Source organism: Aplidium turbinatum, chromosome 2 (genome assembly GCF_918807975.1).
Source record: "Aplidium turbinatum chromosome 2, kaAplTurb1.1, whole genome shotgun sequence".
In the NCBI taxonomy this organism is placed as follows: Eukaryota; Metazoa; Chordata; class Ascidiacea; order Aplousobranchia; family Polyclinidae; genus Aplidium; species Aplidium turbinatum.
In genome coordinates this window covers 33,862,858-33,879,649 of record NC_137473.1, presented here as the reverse complement: position 1 = coordinate 33,879,649, position 16,792 = coordinate 33,862,858, and the positions used below count along the sequence as shown (strand labels likewise).

Sequence of the window (16,792 nt, the reverse complement as noted above, 5' to 3'; positions counted from 1 at the left end):
CAGTTTGTTAGGCGACAAGAAACTTCACTACAAAATATACCGCCAGCGATCAAAAAGCATGTCAAATTTTTGGCACTGCCATTAAACTTTGGTCTGCACTATTGAAGGAAAGCGATTGACAAATTGATCGTTTTGTTTAACTTCAAAACTACTGTCATCATTGGTGATAAAAGAAATAGGAAAACCCGAGAATAGTGAAAAAACATGGACAAACTTAAGTATACCCAGCTGGGTAACTAGTTACACATGTATCAATATGATTTCTGTTGTTGCTTATGTGTGACCAATTTCTCAATTTGAGGCTTCGTGTTGGTCAAAGCCACTCTCATATCATGGAGCAACCTATGTTGAAGCCGGTTCTGGCCAATTGTTTTGATTTGGAGCATGGTGGAGAACGCCTTCTCACACAGGTAGGTAGTCGGACATGAAACGATCAATTCCTATGCTGCCCGTGCCAATGCAGGATAAGCTGTCAATTTGCATACTTGACTGGGAGATGACTACAATAACAGAAAATCATGTATAGGCCACTTCGAAACAGCAATCATTGATATGACAACTGCTGATACTGGCAGAAAGAGGAAAAAAATGCAGAAAAGTAAAATAGCATTTTTTGATATTATACTGCATGCATTTAGCACCCCCTACAGTCTATTCTAGCACCCCCGGTTAAGAAACGCTGTGCTAAGGCAAGATAGCTTTTTGGGACTAATTCGTTAGTTCAGTTTGACGATATTTGGTAAGTGGTTGCAACCCAGCAACTAAACTTGTTTTCTTTTTGGATTTTTCGATCATCTTGGAGAAGTTGAAGCGACTTAAGCTGTAACTCTCTAGTCTATATATGGCGTTCTCCAATACATTATTTTTTACTACTTTAGACTTTTAGTTAAATTCATTTTAAAAAGATATTGTTTTTTATTTAAATATTGCAAATTTAACATTTATTTTGGACACAAGTCATGCTGGTATTCTTTAGTGACCATGCTCTGGTGAGCAGACGTGGCCTGGTAGGGCAGTTCAAATGGACTGAAACTGCTAGAGTTAATGTTGCAGTGGAAAAGCTAATACTGTACTTCCAATACCGTACTCATATTGAGTGCTATTGCTTTGCAATATACGCTTAGGTGGCTTTTTTATGAACGAAATTGTTCGCGATGAGAGTCCCCAAAATTACTTGTCAGTTTGTATCCATAAAACCACCTTTAAAAATGTTACGGCCACGGGTGGCCTTTGCGTGATGTATCTCATTTTGGGTTTCATTAAGTTCCAGGCTATTTACCAAATATTGTCCACAGATCTGGGGACTTCGTTGGGTGAACCAATCCAAAAGAAGTTAACTTCATTGGCCACACCAACTTTGGACGATGTATCTCGGTTGTCTTCGGGTAATTTTTGTACTGATGCTTGATGTCGTAATTTGATAAAAAATCCATTGCTCGTAAACGTTGATTTTACTAACATCAGGTTTTAACTAAAATGTTAAAAAAAAGTCCATGATATCACTGACACTCAAGATACGTTTTTGGCCAAGCATATTTTTCAAAATGCAAATGTCCAATAATGGCATAAGTTGAAATGTTGTTACTGTTTTGAGTTAGACTTGTTTTTTTTTTCTACGCTTTTCTATAGATCGAACTATTTTGATGGACTTCTTATTAAAAGTGAGGTCTTTATTTATTCAATGTGCTCTTTATAAGACGGTCTAACTTTTAAAAAGCAGTAAAATTAAACGTGTGCTATCAATACAACACTTTCTCCACTCAACATGGTTTACGGTATCCTTTTTATATATTTATAAGGTGTCAAATTCTACCCAACCGCGCTTGTAATGTTTTATAGCCTAGGTTTTGTCTATTTTTATTTCTGCTTTGAAGAAGTGCGTTGTGAGCTCGTTAAAGTGTGTTTTTCTTTTTTCATGAAACAGGTTTTGTTCTGTACAACTGGCCTTCCTCTAACCTAACTCCTAGATTCCATTGCTTTTCCTGCTTGGAATGTGTTTGTTTCTGCCCATTCTGGCATAGACTTATTAAGAATTTACTCAAGTCTTCTTTCGCATTGTCTAATGTCTATACACGTAGCCACCGTACGTAGCCACCATACGTAGCCAAAGAATTCTTCAAACTTCAGAGTAGGTGTGGTAAACCAAAATGGGGGTTGCTCGAATGCTCGTGCATTCAGTATAGTGCCTGTTTACTGGACATCAAGGCCAGTAGACGCTAACAGTTTGTTTGTGGTTCCCGCTTATTCAATAAAGCCACCTTCCTGTGTACTAGTATGGAAAGTGGAAGCGAGTAGCTGCTATTTGTAGTTAATTGATCTAAGTTGGGTTTCATGATAGATCTTGTATTGTAATTGAGAAAGGACAACGAAGCACAAAACTTCCTCGCCAACCGTTTGCATAAAATTACCGTAAACGAAGAAAATGGAAAACCCATTTTTGAAATATTGAAGAAATCTGTCAAGCCTCGAGATGGTATTTAAAGCATTTTCATAACAATCTAAGAGTTTTGTTGTGGGTAATTTTATTGAGCGTTTGGTAATTGTACGGGTAGATTTGCTGAGTGTTGGACTAGCAGCTACTATCAAGTAACAATGCTTTACTTGTGCATGCGAATCTTAAGTCATAGTTAACCATTGTTTTGTCGGCTGCATAGCCGAGTGGTGAGAGCCATGGTTCGACGTTCGAAAGGCCGCCTTTTCGACACCGTTTAAGAGCATCTGGCAAGACACTTAACAACATGCTGTCGGTTGCGGAGTGGCACTCCTTTGACTATAGCCCTTGATTTTTCTCATGATTATGAGCAGCAATCTGCTCTAGAGAAAATTTTCTCGGGGCTATGGCTTACTGAACCATTGTTTTATACAATGCACAAAATCCATGTTCTATTCAAGTCCTAACATAGCTTGAACTACTCAAGTTGTTTCCCACAGATTTGAAAGAGACCTTGACAGCTCTACGAACTATGGAGGCTTCCACACAGGCACTTGAAACTGGGATGACCGATCTTGATTCGGCGTTAAATGCGCGACGTCAAGCTCTTGATAACGACTTGACGAACGCAACGTGTAGATCTAACATCTATTGTCAGGCTGTTAGGGTCTCCACCACTCAATTGAGCACATCTGGAGCCAATTTCTCATCGGTATGTGAAATTCTCAGAGTATATTTGCTTTGTTCTGTTTGGGTTAAGTGGACCAGAAACGGATTGGTCTATCTCTAAGGATCGACTATTTAAAATTCCGAATCCTGAAATAGGATTCGGTTTATATCTGATTTATTTTCTTCTCGTCACATTTACGTTATTAGCGGCACAACAAATATGTGACACAAGCGCACACACGCTAATTGTCATCGCAGTTGCCAGTTTCCCCGTTGAACTGTGCTAATCCTGCTAAGAGTTGGAAGATAGCAAGAGTTTCGGCGCTATATCACCTGGAATTCCTTCGATCAGCAATTTTTTTTTGCAGTTAGTTGATGTGATTTTTACTTTTTAACGCTGATTTTCCAACCCAAATTTAACAAACTTTCTAAAAACATGATAAAACGTTGCACACATGGGATGTCAGCGCTTTTTACGTTCTGAGATTCCAAAGCTTTGAACATCAAACGAAAGTTAGTTTTCGGAATTTTGGTTTGGACAGGCTTCAAAGGAAAACTATTTTAGCTTTTATAAACGCTAAAGCAGAACTTTCGAAAGAACCGCAAGTAACACCAGTAACATCATTCAACACACACCATTTGCTAATTAATATAATAGCGTTAATTTAATTTCTTAGTCAATTAACGTGACATAGCATAATAATAGTACTCTGGTCTGTCTGGTCAACACCACTGCATCCAACAGCGCGACAGCCATTGGCGCGACAATCGTTTGGTTCACTGACATTTCGACACCAAAATAAATCTGCTTTTTCCCCTGGTAGCAAAATTTGTCTTTTTCTATTGCTTCTAATTTTGCAAATAAATATAAAACCGTTTTCTATCGCTTTGTTTCACTTTGTTTTAAAAATCTTATATTGTATCAACGGGAATAAAATAAAATCTTGTCCATAAATGTCGCACTGTCGATCATCGTGGCATTGGAACAGCGACAGTATTGTGTGAGTCTACACTGTATAAGTGTATAAGTTTCCAGTGCAGAGCTAACTGCCATAAAATTGTAAAAAATCTTTAACAGGTTAAAGTTTGAAAAGCCATAAACACTGCACTGCAACAGTTTTACGTTTCAATGAGCATAGTTTGTTGTCGCAAATAAAACCTTTACGTTATTTTGCGTTTGTTTCATTTCTTCGGCGAAAGTATATCGAGTCGGATTCGATATAACTATTGTGGAATAGATTAGAATTCCCAACTATTCGAAAATGCCCATTCCTAGTGTTTACCCTTCAGCTTGTTTTCAAACCTCATTGAGAGTCTAACAAAGACCTAGTTGCCGTTTTCGATGTGCATCAAACCTTGCTAGCTGGTCTGAACCTTTTTGCACATGCAACAAACGTTCATGCCATGGTTCAAATGCAAAAAACGTTAATGCCATGGTTCAACAAACATTTCAAAAATTATATTGTGGTAAAAAGCTAGCAATTGACATTTAGCTGAAAGGAATGTAGGTTTCGAAATGTTTCCTGAACCGTTAGGTGGAGCTTACTTTAGTTGTCACTTTAGTCTAATGTACGCAGCGTCTGCATAAAAGTTTAATCAATGGTTTTATAACTAATTTGCTGTTTTCAAACTTATTTCAAGCTTATTCAATGTCATATTTGCTGAAAATGGAATGAGGCTGTTCACCAGGCATTTAGTTAAATAAGAACCGATAAGAACGCATCATGTTGTTTAGTCTTATTACTTTAATGACAAATTCTTCTCTATGCAGATTGCCAGCTTGCAGAACGAAATTAAAAATATAGAAGACACTTTAAACAAATATGACTTGAACAAAGAGGTATCTAATGTTATGGGACATTTAAACAATATCACACAACTCATCAATGACACCTTCAGAGATCGTAAGTCTTTTGGTAGAGTGTGATTCCTCGTTAAATATTCATTAAACTAGTAAAGGATAGATGTCAATTTTGATTTAAATGTAAAGATGATGCAATTACAATGGAAATGTGGTTGATCACGATTGGTTGCCGTATTGCGATTACAATTACTTAAAGTTTCCACGTAATGGCTTATACTTAACTTTTCCTCTTGAAGTTATTTTGTCAATACTGTATGTTAAAAACATTTTCTAAATTACTCAAAAATTCAGAACGCTCGGTCACACTGCTCAACAAAATTTCGCTTTATTTTTTAAACGAGAACACGAGAATATCATTTTAGATTGCGACATATATAGTTTTCCGATCTCACCAACAAATGTACATTGTTGCATTGACATATTTGTTTGAAGAGCTCCTTGTTTTCTAGTCATCATGTCTACTTTTTTATTAACAGTACTTGATAAAAAATCCTGTTTATAGCGTTATTGGCAGCTTTAACCCAAATAAATGACACTTTGGCATCATCTGTATCTGGATTTGATGTGGAAACGCTGAATGAACCTAAAAGGAAACTACTACAAGGAGGTTCAACTGTTGTCAACGCTATTGATTACTATTCTCAAAATTTCGACCACTACAGGTAATAAATGTTTACCGGCATTCACTCCAGTAAATCGGTCTTTTTTACATTGTGCGATATGTCAAATGCGAGCAACGTTGTTTCAATGTGAAATTGCGTCATTTTTCCATCAGTTTTATTTTACCTTGCAGGAATACAGGCGTGCTTGTGTTGGCCTTAATGGTAGCTATTATTGTAGCTTTGTACTTCCTTGGAATGATCCTTGGGACGATCAATTTCAGCAGCAAACCCACTCACAGATCTGTCTCATCAAACTGTGGGGGAATTTTCATTATGGCGTAAGCTGTTTCAATATAAACATTTGCTATAGTTGTGTGGCTTCCAATGACGCTCCACCTCACTCAATGCCGTCAACGCGTGTCTTTTATCGTATTAGCAGTAGGGTTGCCAATTTTTGTTTCCTATCTTTACCGTGAATTTAAATACACAAGAGGACATAGTTCGGTTGTCTAATGAGTTTTAGGTTCAGTCAGGTAGCCACTTTAACAAGAAAAAAAATCTGCCACTACAGCTGACAGAGAATCCATCACTTGATTTGCTTTGTATCATCTTTTCGCCCTTTTTCACGTCACGGAAAACGTAGCTTATGATTGGTTCGAGATTTCAGATGTAGTGGCAGACTTTTGTCATGTTAAAGTGGCTATCGTTCGGCGTTCAGTCACTGGTCCGTTTAAACCTGTCAAAAATAGCTACGGTATTCACATTTGTAAGCGGTAGATGCACTAGGGTGTTGCAGGCGCCCCATGAAATTTAAATCTTGGATTCACCATGCTTACCTTTTTTGTGGTACTGTGTTTAGATCAGTATACCACAAATATGAAGTTTCATAAATTTTCATCGACGTGTACCTCTAGCACAGAGGCCATTTTGAGGCCCACTTTTGAAATTTTTCATGTTTTTTGCCACTAGAGGACAGTGGATAAGTTTTGCAATATTGGGGGTATATTTGAAAGATGCCCTATGATGTTCTGAATTGTTACAAAAAAAAATTGGAGAAATGGGATAAGTATATCTACAAATATTCAAGTTTTGTCACTATTTTTTGCACAATACTGCCCCTAGTGGTGAAAAGAAAAATTAAAGTATCTTAAAAACTACTCATCATATTGTTATGAAACTTGCATGCACCCCCCCATTTTCATGGGTAAGGAATTTGATTTTAGCAATATTTTTGCAAAATATTACTACTAGAGGGCGGTAATTCCAATTTTGAACTATTTTCCTGTAAAAAAGTGATATTGTTGCATTTCTTGAGCTGTGCTATCTGAAGAATACAATTTCATGACTCATGCAAAGCAAACTTTATTCAATTGTAAAGAAACTGCATGCATGCACTATATCAATAAATTTATCCAAACAGGCAATGTGAGTCTTGGTTAACACAATTTCCGCAAAGGCAGTTGTACGATCTTCATTCTTCATTGTGTTGATAAACGACGTTTTCAAAGATTTGGTATCTTCCTTCGATCCTCCTCCACCACTTGAATATAATTTTGCAGATATTTTTCCTGTTTTGCTAGATGAAGAAAGTCGGATACCAGTTTTACCCCTCTTTCTGCTAAATCATTGCAGACTCTGAGTGCAAACCTGTTTGTAACCTGGCCATCAAAACTTGCATTTAAACATAGCAGAGTTTTAGCCATAAGCTTCCTTTTCATCCATAGTGACTTGTTCGTCCCATAGAGCTAGGGGGATCAGCTTCCCAGTTATATACCACGTATGCCTACCTAAAGCTTTTAAAGCAGCAACACTGATAGTTTTGTCTACTGCAGCAAAGCTTTTGATGTTGCTTACCAGTTGCAAATCTTCTCTGGGTGCTGATGCAGCAATTGGACAGTTGAACCACCATCCATTAAATACAAAAGTCAACAAATCGCTCTATTTTTTGTATTTGTGACTTGGAAATGATTCCTTGTGGTAGAAAGTCTTGCAGCATTACTATCTTATAGCAATAGAGCTGCTTTCCCATCCACCTTACTCGATGGACTGTTCCACATTTCATGAAGTTGTACTGTCCACTGTTCATTCCAATGTAGGCTACACTGCCATCAGGTCTAAAAGTTCTTTGTAATCACCCCTCTGATAATTTTGCAAATCTCTCTCAAAATTTACAATGCTTTTATTTTTCTGATTTGAGTTGTTACAAATTCTCATAACTCAGCAGAGTTATGAGAATTTGAGAAGGCAGAGAAGGCACACATGGTATGTAACTGGGGTGCTGATGCCCTTAACTCTATGAGACGAACAAGTCACTATGGATGAAAAGGAAGCTTTGGCTGAAACTCTGCTGCGCTTAAATGCAAGTTTCGATGGCCAGGTTACAAACAGGTTTGGTAATGGATACAGAAAGCCAGAGCTGCCAGATATTGTTAATGATAACTCATTGTCATTGTGCTCCTTTGCAAATGCCAGCAGCAAAATGCTTTTTGAAGTTTTGCACATTTCAACAACTTTTCTTGCCAAACACCCGAAAGAGTGGGAAATAGATGATGGCTATGTTTGTGCTAATGGTACGTATCATGAGTGCACTCAGAGTCTGCAATGATTCAGCAGAGAGAGGGGTAAAGCTGGTATCCGACTTTCTTCGTCTAGATCTAGCAAAACAGGAAAAAAATCTGCAAAACTATATTCAAGTGGTGGAGGAGGATCGAAGGAAGATACCAAATCTTCGAAAACGTCGTTTATCAACACAATGAAGAATAAAGATGCACAACTGCCTTTGCGGAAATTGTGTTAACTAAGACTCACATTGCCTGTTTGGATAAATTTGTTGATATAGTGCATGCATGCAGTTTCTTTACAATTGAATAAAGTTTGCTTTGCATGAGTCATGAAATTGTATTCTTCAGATAGCACAGCTCAAGAAATGCAACAATATCACTTTTTTACAGGAAAATAGTTCAAAATTGGAATTATCGCCCGCTAGTGGTAATATTTTGCAAAAATATTGCTAAAATCAAATTCCTTACCCATGAAAATGGGAGGTGCATGCAAGTTCCATAACAATTTGATGAGTAGTTTTTAAGATATTTTAATTTTTCTTTTCACCACTAGGGGCAGTATTGTGCAAAAAATAGTGACAAAACTTGAATATTTGTAGATATACTTATCCCATTTCTCCAATTTTTTTTGTAACAATTCAGAACATCATAGGGCATCTTTCAAATATACCCCCAATATTGCAAAACTTATCCACTGCCCTCTAGTGGCAAAAAAACATGAAAAATTTCAAAAGTGGGCCTCAAAATGTCCTCTGTGCTAGAGGTAAACGTCAATGAAATTTATGAAACTTCATATTGGTGGTATACTGATCTAAACACAGTACCACAAAAAAGGTAAGCAAAATCCAAGAGGGTAGGGGCGCCTGCAACACCCTAAGATGCACTTGTTATAAGTTACTTTTGAATTATCTTACGAGAACTTTTGAAAGTCAAGTTTTGACAACACAACAAACAGCGTGTGGCATCGTTATAATTTACGATGATTTCTACATTTTTTGGTTGTATATGCGAATGAAGTAGCTATAACCACATTATCGACAATATTCCGCTACACTTTAACCACGTAAGCGTTCGATCAGTTGCAAGTTCAACTTGAGTCTCCTACATTTTTACTGGTTATGTTTGTATTTTTGTGCCGGTCTCCTAAAGGACGGTGTGGTGATTCTGGTGTAAAGTTCTTAAAGTACAGCTTGTTAGTGCATATATTGATCGTATTTGTACGGAACATCAAGATGAAGGATTTTGTTTTTGTGCCACGCAGTGTCTACCTTGCGTTATCAAATCTTCTCTGATGAGCCATCTGTCCACAGTAGCATTAAAGTTGCATTAAGCATTTGATAACGTATGGTCATGCGGCTTGTTGAAATGAGAAGATTTCATGTGCGTTTCATGATCACTTTGTATTTGTCACATGCGCAATTGCACATTCTCGCGTGCAAACAAAATTTTGCAGAGTTTAATTTTACGTTAAAAGTTATTAGATGTTAAAACAAACCATTAAAATTAATGAGGACACCTTAAGGGTAACCCACCCTTTATATAATTTTAGGTATGTTGATTGCATCACAAACTGAATGTTAGGTCACGTTTCAATTGAGCTTGTTGTTAAACATGAATTTAAAACATTTCTTTCCTTTTTATAGAGGTGTTGGGTTTACTTTCATCTTTTCATGGTTCTTGATGATCTTCGTCATTTTGCTCTTCACTCTAGGAAGCCATTCCGAGAGATACCTTTGTCAAAGTCTTGAACCTCCCTATGAGGGTGTTCGGGTAAGATTTTTGCTATTTATCTACTAAAATAGATCTTTTAATATCACACTAATTCATTTTTTTCAGTAGGCTGAAATCACAATGTGCATTATCTTCCACTAAACCGTCCATGACAATGTCAAGAGCTAAATCAGACATTCTTGTATCTCAAATAAATTTGGTGGAATCGCAATTGTCTTTGTGACAACATTCTAGACCAGGGGTCACCAACCTTTTTTGCGTGCGGCCACTTTGGCACTTAGGAGAGCTGTGGCGGGCCGCACTAATAATATTTTGGGTAGGTTGACTCTTATGCTAGAAATTTGTACCCAGTATCCAGCGTTACATGTTCTTAAATCTTAGAATACCGCAGCAACAAAATTAGTCGAACAACGCTACTGCCAGGCCAAGCTCCTTTAACAACACTTTTGACTTCTTTAACATTACCTAATAAACGAGGCCACTTGTTTTGCGCACGTATAGCGAGGCGAGCGGTTTCATCAGAATATTTATCGCCAAGCAAAGAGTGGTGTTGTCCAGTACCGTAGCCAGGAATTTTGAAAGGAGGGGGTTTTGACAACCCATCAGCGGGGGGTCTGGGGGGCCTCCCCCTGAAAATTTTGAAAAATTACTTTGAATTTGGTGCATTCTGAGAGCATTTTCAACAAAAATGTGGGTATGAATATTCTTGTAAAATAGTGCTGTCCGGTGGCATAGCAAAAGGATGAGATCATGTTTTCTTCGGCATTTTTCGGAAATAAAGCTAAATCTCTATGTTTTCTTGTTGCTTAATTCCTGGCTGAGATGTTTGGTATTGGCAAAACTCGCTCTTTTAATGCAGAATTGTTCAAAATTAGGCAATTTTTTTTTACTGAAAGCACCATTCTCAATATCGTGACGTCACACGCGTGCTAAAGGGGGGGGTTGTAACCCCCAAAACCCCCCCTTGGTTACGCCACTGGTGTTGTCACTTTGCTTCACAACAGATATCTTGCCATTAACAGTTTCACTAAACAAGGAAATGTTTGACACATCGCAATACAGGCAACAACAGTGACCTGCAAACATATCAGCGAAAAATAGTCTCCAACAACAGGGAGAAAGAAATCAGGCACCATGAAAAAAACGTTTGTGGAAATCACCGAAAAAACGTTTCTATCGTAACTCACTAACTCATGAACATTGAACAGTGTTCCCTATAAAAAAGCAATGAGTTGTTTTTTCATCCTTTTTGTGAGAGTCTATAAAACCGTCTTTCCTTGATTATTAGACAACTGTCACTTGCGGTGCTTATCAGCATGGCAAGAATTGTTGATTGACAACATTTTGCAGTCGGCTACTAAGCTAAATATTTTCATACCAGAAAAAGTCTTTAAATTTATGTATAATATTTTTCCAATTTACTATAAATTGAGTTGGCACACCGACCTACTTTGCCAACAAAAACTTGCATGAAGAAACACTGCTCGTGAAATCCAATAACAGGGAAGTGCACACTAGTGTTTACAGGACATTTACAAACTTAAAATAAGCAACCCTATGCTCACAGACATTTTCGAAATTCGAAAACAGACGTTTTAATCAACCACTGGGACAGTGTGGCTGGACATCGCATTGGAATAAGTTTAAACGACCCCTACCTAAAACTACAATCTGATTGGTAGGTCTGTGGAATCGTATGCAAAGCGAAAATATGCTTTCCGGAAGGTATTTTTTGCCTTCATGGTTTTTAACTGCTCAAAAAAAAGTATTTTTGGTTATACTTGTGCGCTGATACCTTTCGCGGGCCGCACAAAACAGCGTGGCGGGCCGCCAGTTGGTGACCCCTGTTCTAGACGATGCTTTTTCACGACCGAGGTTGCGGAGGTGTCACATCTACAACCACGTGCATCTCACAATACTCCACTCACTACTCAGTCGGTTAATCGCCTGTTTATAAAAGCAATATTACTTCACAATACTGTATGTAATACACATGTATTATGTTGTACAACGTGTACGATAATAATAAAGCAATCTCTTTCCAGTTTATAGACCGTTTTTTTCGAGATAACGGAATCGAAATCTCTGGAATTGGTGCGAGCATCTCGTTGCAAAAACTTGTTGCGTAAGTTCATTTATAATTTTAATTTTGTACACGGCAGAGATAACAAGACTTGATGTTCACTTTACCATTTAATCAATCAAATTAATATTGGATCTAAATCAGAACTAGTTTCTGAGTGTGCTTAAACATCGAAACAGTGTCCAACTGGTTCACTCAAACCGTGCTGCAAGATTTCATGCATAGTTCTATTCAAGAATGAAACATAAACGTTAAAGATTATTGTAATATGTAATGAACTGGGTCTTCAAAAATAAAAGCTAATACCTGAACTTGGTGATGTTACTTTGAGAGCAGCTTTTCCACGCCAATCCTTTGATAGTCTTCTTGATGCTTCTTTAAAACTTTTTCAAGATATTTATCATCAAATTACGCAGCGACTGCGAAAACAATTCATCGATCTACGAAGCTCTGGGTCTGGAAAAAGTGTACAACCTACCTGAACTAATCCAAAACGCTACGAACTTTGCAGACTCGTTTAAAAATGATCTCAGCAACACTAGCGTTGATCTTAGCTCGATCAAGTGAGTTTCCTAACCTATCTAATTCAATATTAATTGTTTTACCTGGTAACAATGATCTGCACAACAATTGGTGCCTAAAATCTCGGACCTATTTTGGGATAATGCTGTGGCCTTGCTTCTGAGAATGCAATCACTTTTTTCTGACAGCTGTAGTTTTCGGGATAAAGTATATCTCCTGTGACTCTGGTTTTATCTATTATTCATAACATTAATGAGACGAGAATTCTTTTAAATATTTTTCTAATTTATATATAATTTTTGCAAAAAGGAATACTTTATACAACACAAGGCAATCAAAGGCATTATGAAAGGCAAAAGCAAGGCACTAAATGTGTAAAAATGTAAGTTTTATTAGTCTATTATGTAGAAGTCATATTATGCAGAACTTACAATGATCATTGTGGGTTAGTTTCTCATCAAAATGGTGGCCGGTTACTCATGACGCCTCCAAAGGAACTGCTCTGATTTTACAAACCCAAAAGTTCCGCAAAATATTGTAACAGGACAAATTTCTTCGTTACTTTTACGATTTATTATGTCTCTGGCTACTTGTGTTGCTCAAGATATCGTTAACATGCAGTTATGTTGGTGTGTCGTAAAACGTTTGAAAGGATTTTTGCCTTGTTGAGGTGTATCGAAATTAGACAAAACCTAAGGTCACAATGGATATGCATTATGCAATGTCTCTAAAACTAAAGCTGAGGAAAGCTTTTTCACATTTTTTTGTAATTTAAAGATACAAACACAATAAAAAATGACAAAAGAAATGAGTGCAACACAGAAAACATATTTAACATAAAAAATCGTTTGATTTACATATCTACCATAACGGGATTCATTTTTGATGTTTTTAAGTTATTATAAGTTGTTTAGTCCCAACATCCCCAAAGGATGCTGTGCCTGTTTTATAGAGAAATAGTTGTAAATGGTTATGTGTGACTTAAATGACAATTGATATAATAGATGCAGGTTTGTCATGTTGAAAACTTATGGACATATTTTTCAAAAATGTTTCAGATCAGTGTTATAGAGTGGTAGTGCTTGTGGGACTGTAAAATTAATGTCAAACTTTTTAGTACGTTTTTGCAGTGGAACTTTTATTTTTTATACCTTTCTAACAAAGCAATACAAATTTTTATTTGCATCTTCAACTTTTTTCTGAATTAAAGTTTGAGCCAGCAGATTCTGTTGTACAGTATTTTAATCGGCTTGATAGAAATTTACTATTTATTTGTCTTGTCCTTGATTCAGTGCGTTTATCTGCAGAAAACAGTTTCTTTGTTGCATTTAATTGACCACCGCTGTTTGTTTTTTGAGCTGAACAATTTTGCTTTTAAAATCCGATAAATATTACTGCGTTGCATTTGCTTTTTGCATACAAAGCATTGTCAACAGAGCATTACATGCTTTTGTAGAATCTATTCACCACAACTCGAAGATGCTCTCACTTCCTTGAAAAGTTCTGGTTTGGAAAGCATCGACTTCAGCAGTTATACGACACAGGTTAGCTGGTTTCGTTCAATTTATAGACTTTACTTACAGTATGTACAATTTTTTTTAAACTGTTGCAATAAAATGTTATTATTGTAGATATTCACCTTTCTCTGTCATGCGCCATCAATTTGGCGCTTCAACTGAATAAACTAAGCAAACCACTCCAAGACAAATGGCCTGTATATCTTTATGTGATCGTTATTCGTCAATGGCTATGCACTGCTGACTTATCTAAGGGTTTTGGGTTGCAATTGCAGCAATATCTATTCCCTAAACTATTACTTTGCAACTTATATATACAGATGTCAATGGGCTTGACCCAAGTGAGCCTGGCGCTATATGCAAAGTTTCTAAACGACTCCGCCGACAACATGACGTCAGGATCGTCTTCTGCTCAGTTGCAAGTAAAAGCGATATTTTGTTGCGCTTTTTGATCTGTGACTGTTAATTTGAATTAAGAGTGAAAACAAGAGATTGGTCAAATCTACTTCACACCCGCGGGCATTACATTTTTGCTGCACATTGAAAAAATGAAATAGTTTTTAACCTCACCTTAAATTTAACGACCAAAGCAGCAACTTAATTGGAGGTTGGAATTTTATTAATATGTTTGATACTTGCGCTGCTTAAAATTTAATGTTAGATAATAATCTTCGGGTGTAAATTTATTAGAAAATATAAATATATACATTTAAAAATGGGTCTGCTACTATTCGGTGAGTCCGATTCGGTGAGTTCCTAACCTCTAACCCCTAACCCTAAAACGGCAATCATAATTAGGCTACGGTACCCAATAATTTAAATAAAAAACTTGAAAAAATCACCGAATAGGGATCGGACTCACCGAAACGGGCCATTCCGTTTAAAAATATACAATAAGAGAAATCGACTACAGAATACAGATATTTAATTAGTACAGATTTTATAATTTTTATTTACTGCATTTTAGCTTGATATCACGTTTCAAAACTTGTTTGTTTCAAATGTAAAAAACACTTTGTTTGAACATTTTTATCTTGGCTTAAATGTCCCATAAAAAATTGTTTATAACCTGTTTGAACTGCTTTTTGAACGTGAATCCAAAATTTAAAGATGTAGAACCATAATAAATTTTATCCCCAGTCCACTGCTAATGAGATTCGTTCCCATTCGTTCGCCATCTTGCAAATTCAATCTACTCGGGTAGACCCACTCAGCGAAACGCTGAATACTCTTGACAACGACTTGTTGGTGGTGCGAAACGTATCGGCTGGTTTTAATGTAAGTATTTTTGGGAGCACGTCTTTTAGATGCAGACAGTTAGGTGCCTGCCAAATAGATGCCAACACTGTGGCGTAAGAGTATTTAGGTACGGCGCCCGGTCATTTAGGTGCTATTTCCCGTAAAATCTATTTGATTAGTTGCCTGTTGGTAGTACTGCAGACACTGGCGGACGCATGATTTTCTCAAGGGGGGAAGGCATCCAAAATGCTTTTCAAATCAAAAGTTAACTTAAAGAACGCCCAATTGCTAATTATAACCAGCAAGTTATATTGTACTGTATAAGACTAGCTTACCATACTCATTACTCAGCATGCATTGACGATGTTTTGTTAATTTGCAACAGCTAGGTTTCGTTTGGATAGATTTTGTATTTAAAACTGAGTGGGTTCAAGTTCAAGGCTGTACTTATGTTTCAAACTGAAATCCAATTTGTAACATAGCCGGGAGGACTGTCGCATAATCAAAATGATTATGAGTGTAATTTGACACACCGAATAGCACCTAAATATCCTGATGCTACGTTGCGCGCATTTAACTGTCTGCATCTAAAAGACGTGGACCCGTATTTTTTTTAACTTGCTGTTCAATCACTTCTCGATAACCTTCAGCAAGCTTCTTAAATTTTGGCCCGCGGTTTAAAAGTGAGCTGTAAGATGATTGAATTTGGGACACAATACCTTTGATTTCGGAAGAGGGTCAGCATTTCCCATCGGTTCAGAAGAGAAAATTAATACTCTCACTAAATGATTTGTATGCCGACCATATAATAATTTACTTTAGCGTTTGTTGGCCAAGACGCGTTTGCTTTTGTGCTCTGCTTCAATTCAGTCTCAGCTAAATATATTTCAATTTTGCCTTTGATTTAACTCTATGATGGTGGTACGGAGTCAATCCTGTTCTCGGCGCGATTTGCAGGCCCCTTTGCAAATCTTCAATTTATTTTTCTCGCTTATATTTCCATGCGTTTATGGCTTCTAGAACGCGGGTTTTGGTGAGCAATGAAAGAATGTGCCAAGTCACTTGATAGTATGGCCGATACTGTATGATGTCACATATTACCAATGAAATAACTAAGAGGTCCGTTGTGCAATTTTCTTTGAAGTTTGAAAACATTAAAGAAAGCTCTTTGTTGAGTCGGTAATCGTTTTAAAATGCTGGAAGGCAGTTTTCTTTGCTTTAATCATGCCAAAATGTTTGAACTTTCTAGAAAACTATCGACGCGGTGGCAACTGGTCTCCAACACGTTGATGCTTACATATCCACGAATGCATCACAATTCGTGGTGAACATGGCACTCGCATTAGCTGATTTGTTTTTGAGCGACATTTCTGGATATGTCGCTTGGCTTCTACAACAGGTTCGTTTTTCAGAAATTTTCCTTTCAAACTGGTGTTTAAGTTTCAGCTGATTTTCAGTATATGTTTTTCTTTTTGCCCCTGTGGTGACATTTGCACCATTTAGAAGTTAAGTCAGCGCTTTTCAACCTTTTTCTCACGGAACTCTACTGCAAGTTGCTAGGAACCACTGTTAA

At 37.0% G+C, this 16,792-nt stretch overlaps 1 protein-coding gene across 3 annotated transcripts in view; it reads left to right on the top strand.

The window, feature by feature from the left end:
- Window positions 1-16,792, top strand: part of LOC145765136 (prominin-1-A-like) — a 46,168-nt gene that overhangs the window by 20,034 nt on the left and 9,342 nt on the right. For all 3 annotated transcript variants that reach the window (XM_082576896.1, XM_082576895.1, XM_082576894.1), the window contains exons 6-17: window positions 1,296-1,385; window positions 2,932-3,143; window positions 4,872-5,004; window positions 5,467-5,626; window positions 5,758-5,904; window positions 9,771-9,897; window positions 11,904-11,983; window positions 12,358-12,504; window positions 13,920-14,007; window positions 14,301-14,402; window positions 15,121-15,258; window positions 16,469-16,618. In XM_082576896.1, coding sequence (XP_082433022.1) covers window positions 1,296-1,385; window positions 2,932-3,143; window positions 4,872-5,004; window positions 5,467-5,626; window positions 5,758-5,904; window positions 9,771-9,897; window positions 11,904-11,983; window positions 12,358-12,504; window positions 13,920-14,007; window positions 14,301-14,402; window positions 15,121-15,258; window positions 16,469-16,618 — 1,574 coding nt within the window. The remainder of the gene's footprint in view (window positions 1-1,295; window positions 1,386-2,931; window positions 3,144-4,871; window positions 5,005-5,466; window positions 5,627-5,757; window positions 5,905-9,770; window positions 9,898-11,903; window positions 11,984-12,357; window positions 12,505-13,919; window positions 14,008-14,300; window positions 14,403-15,120; window positions 15,259-16,468; window positions 16,619-16,792) is intronic.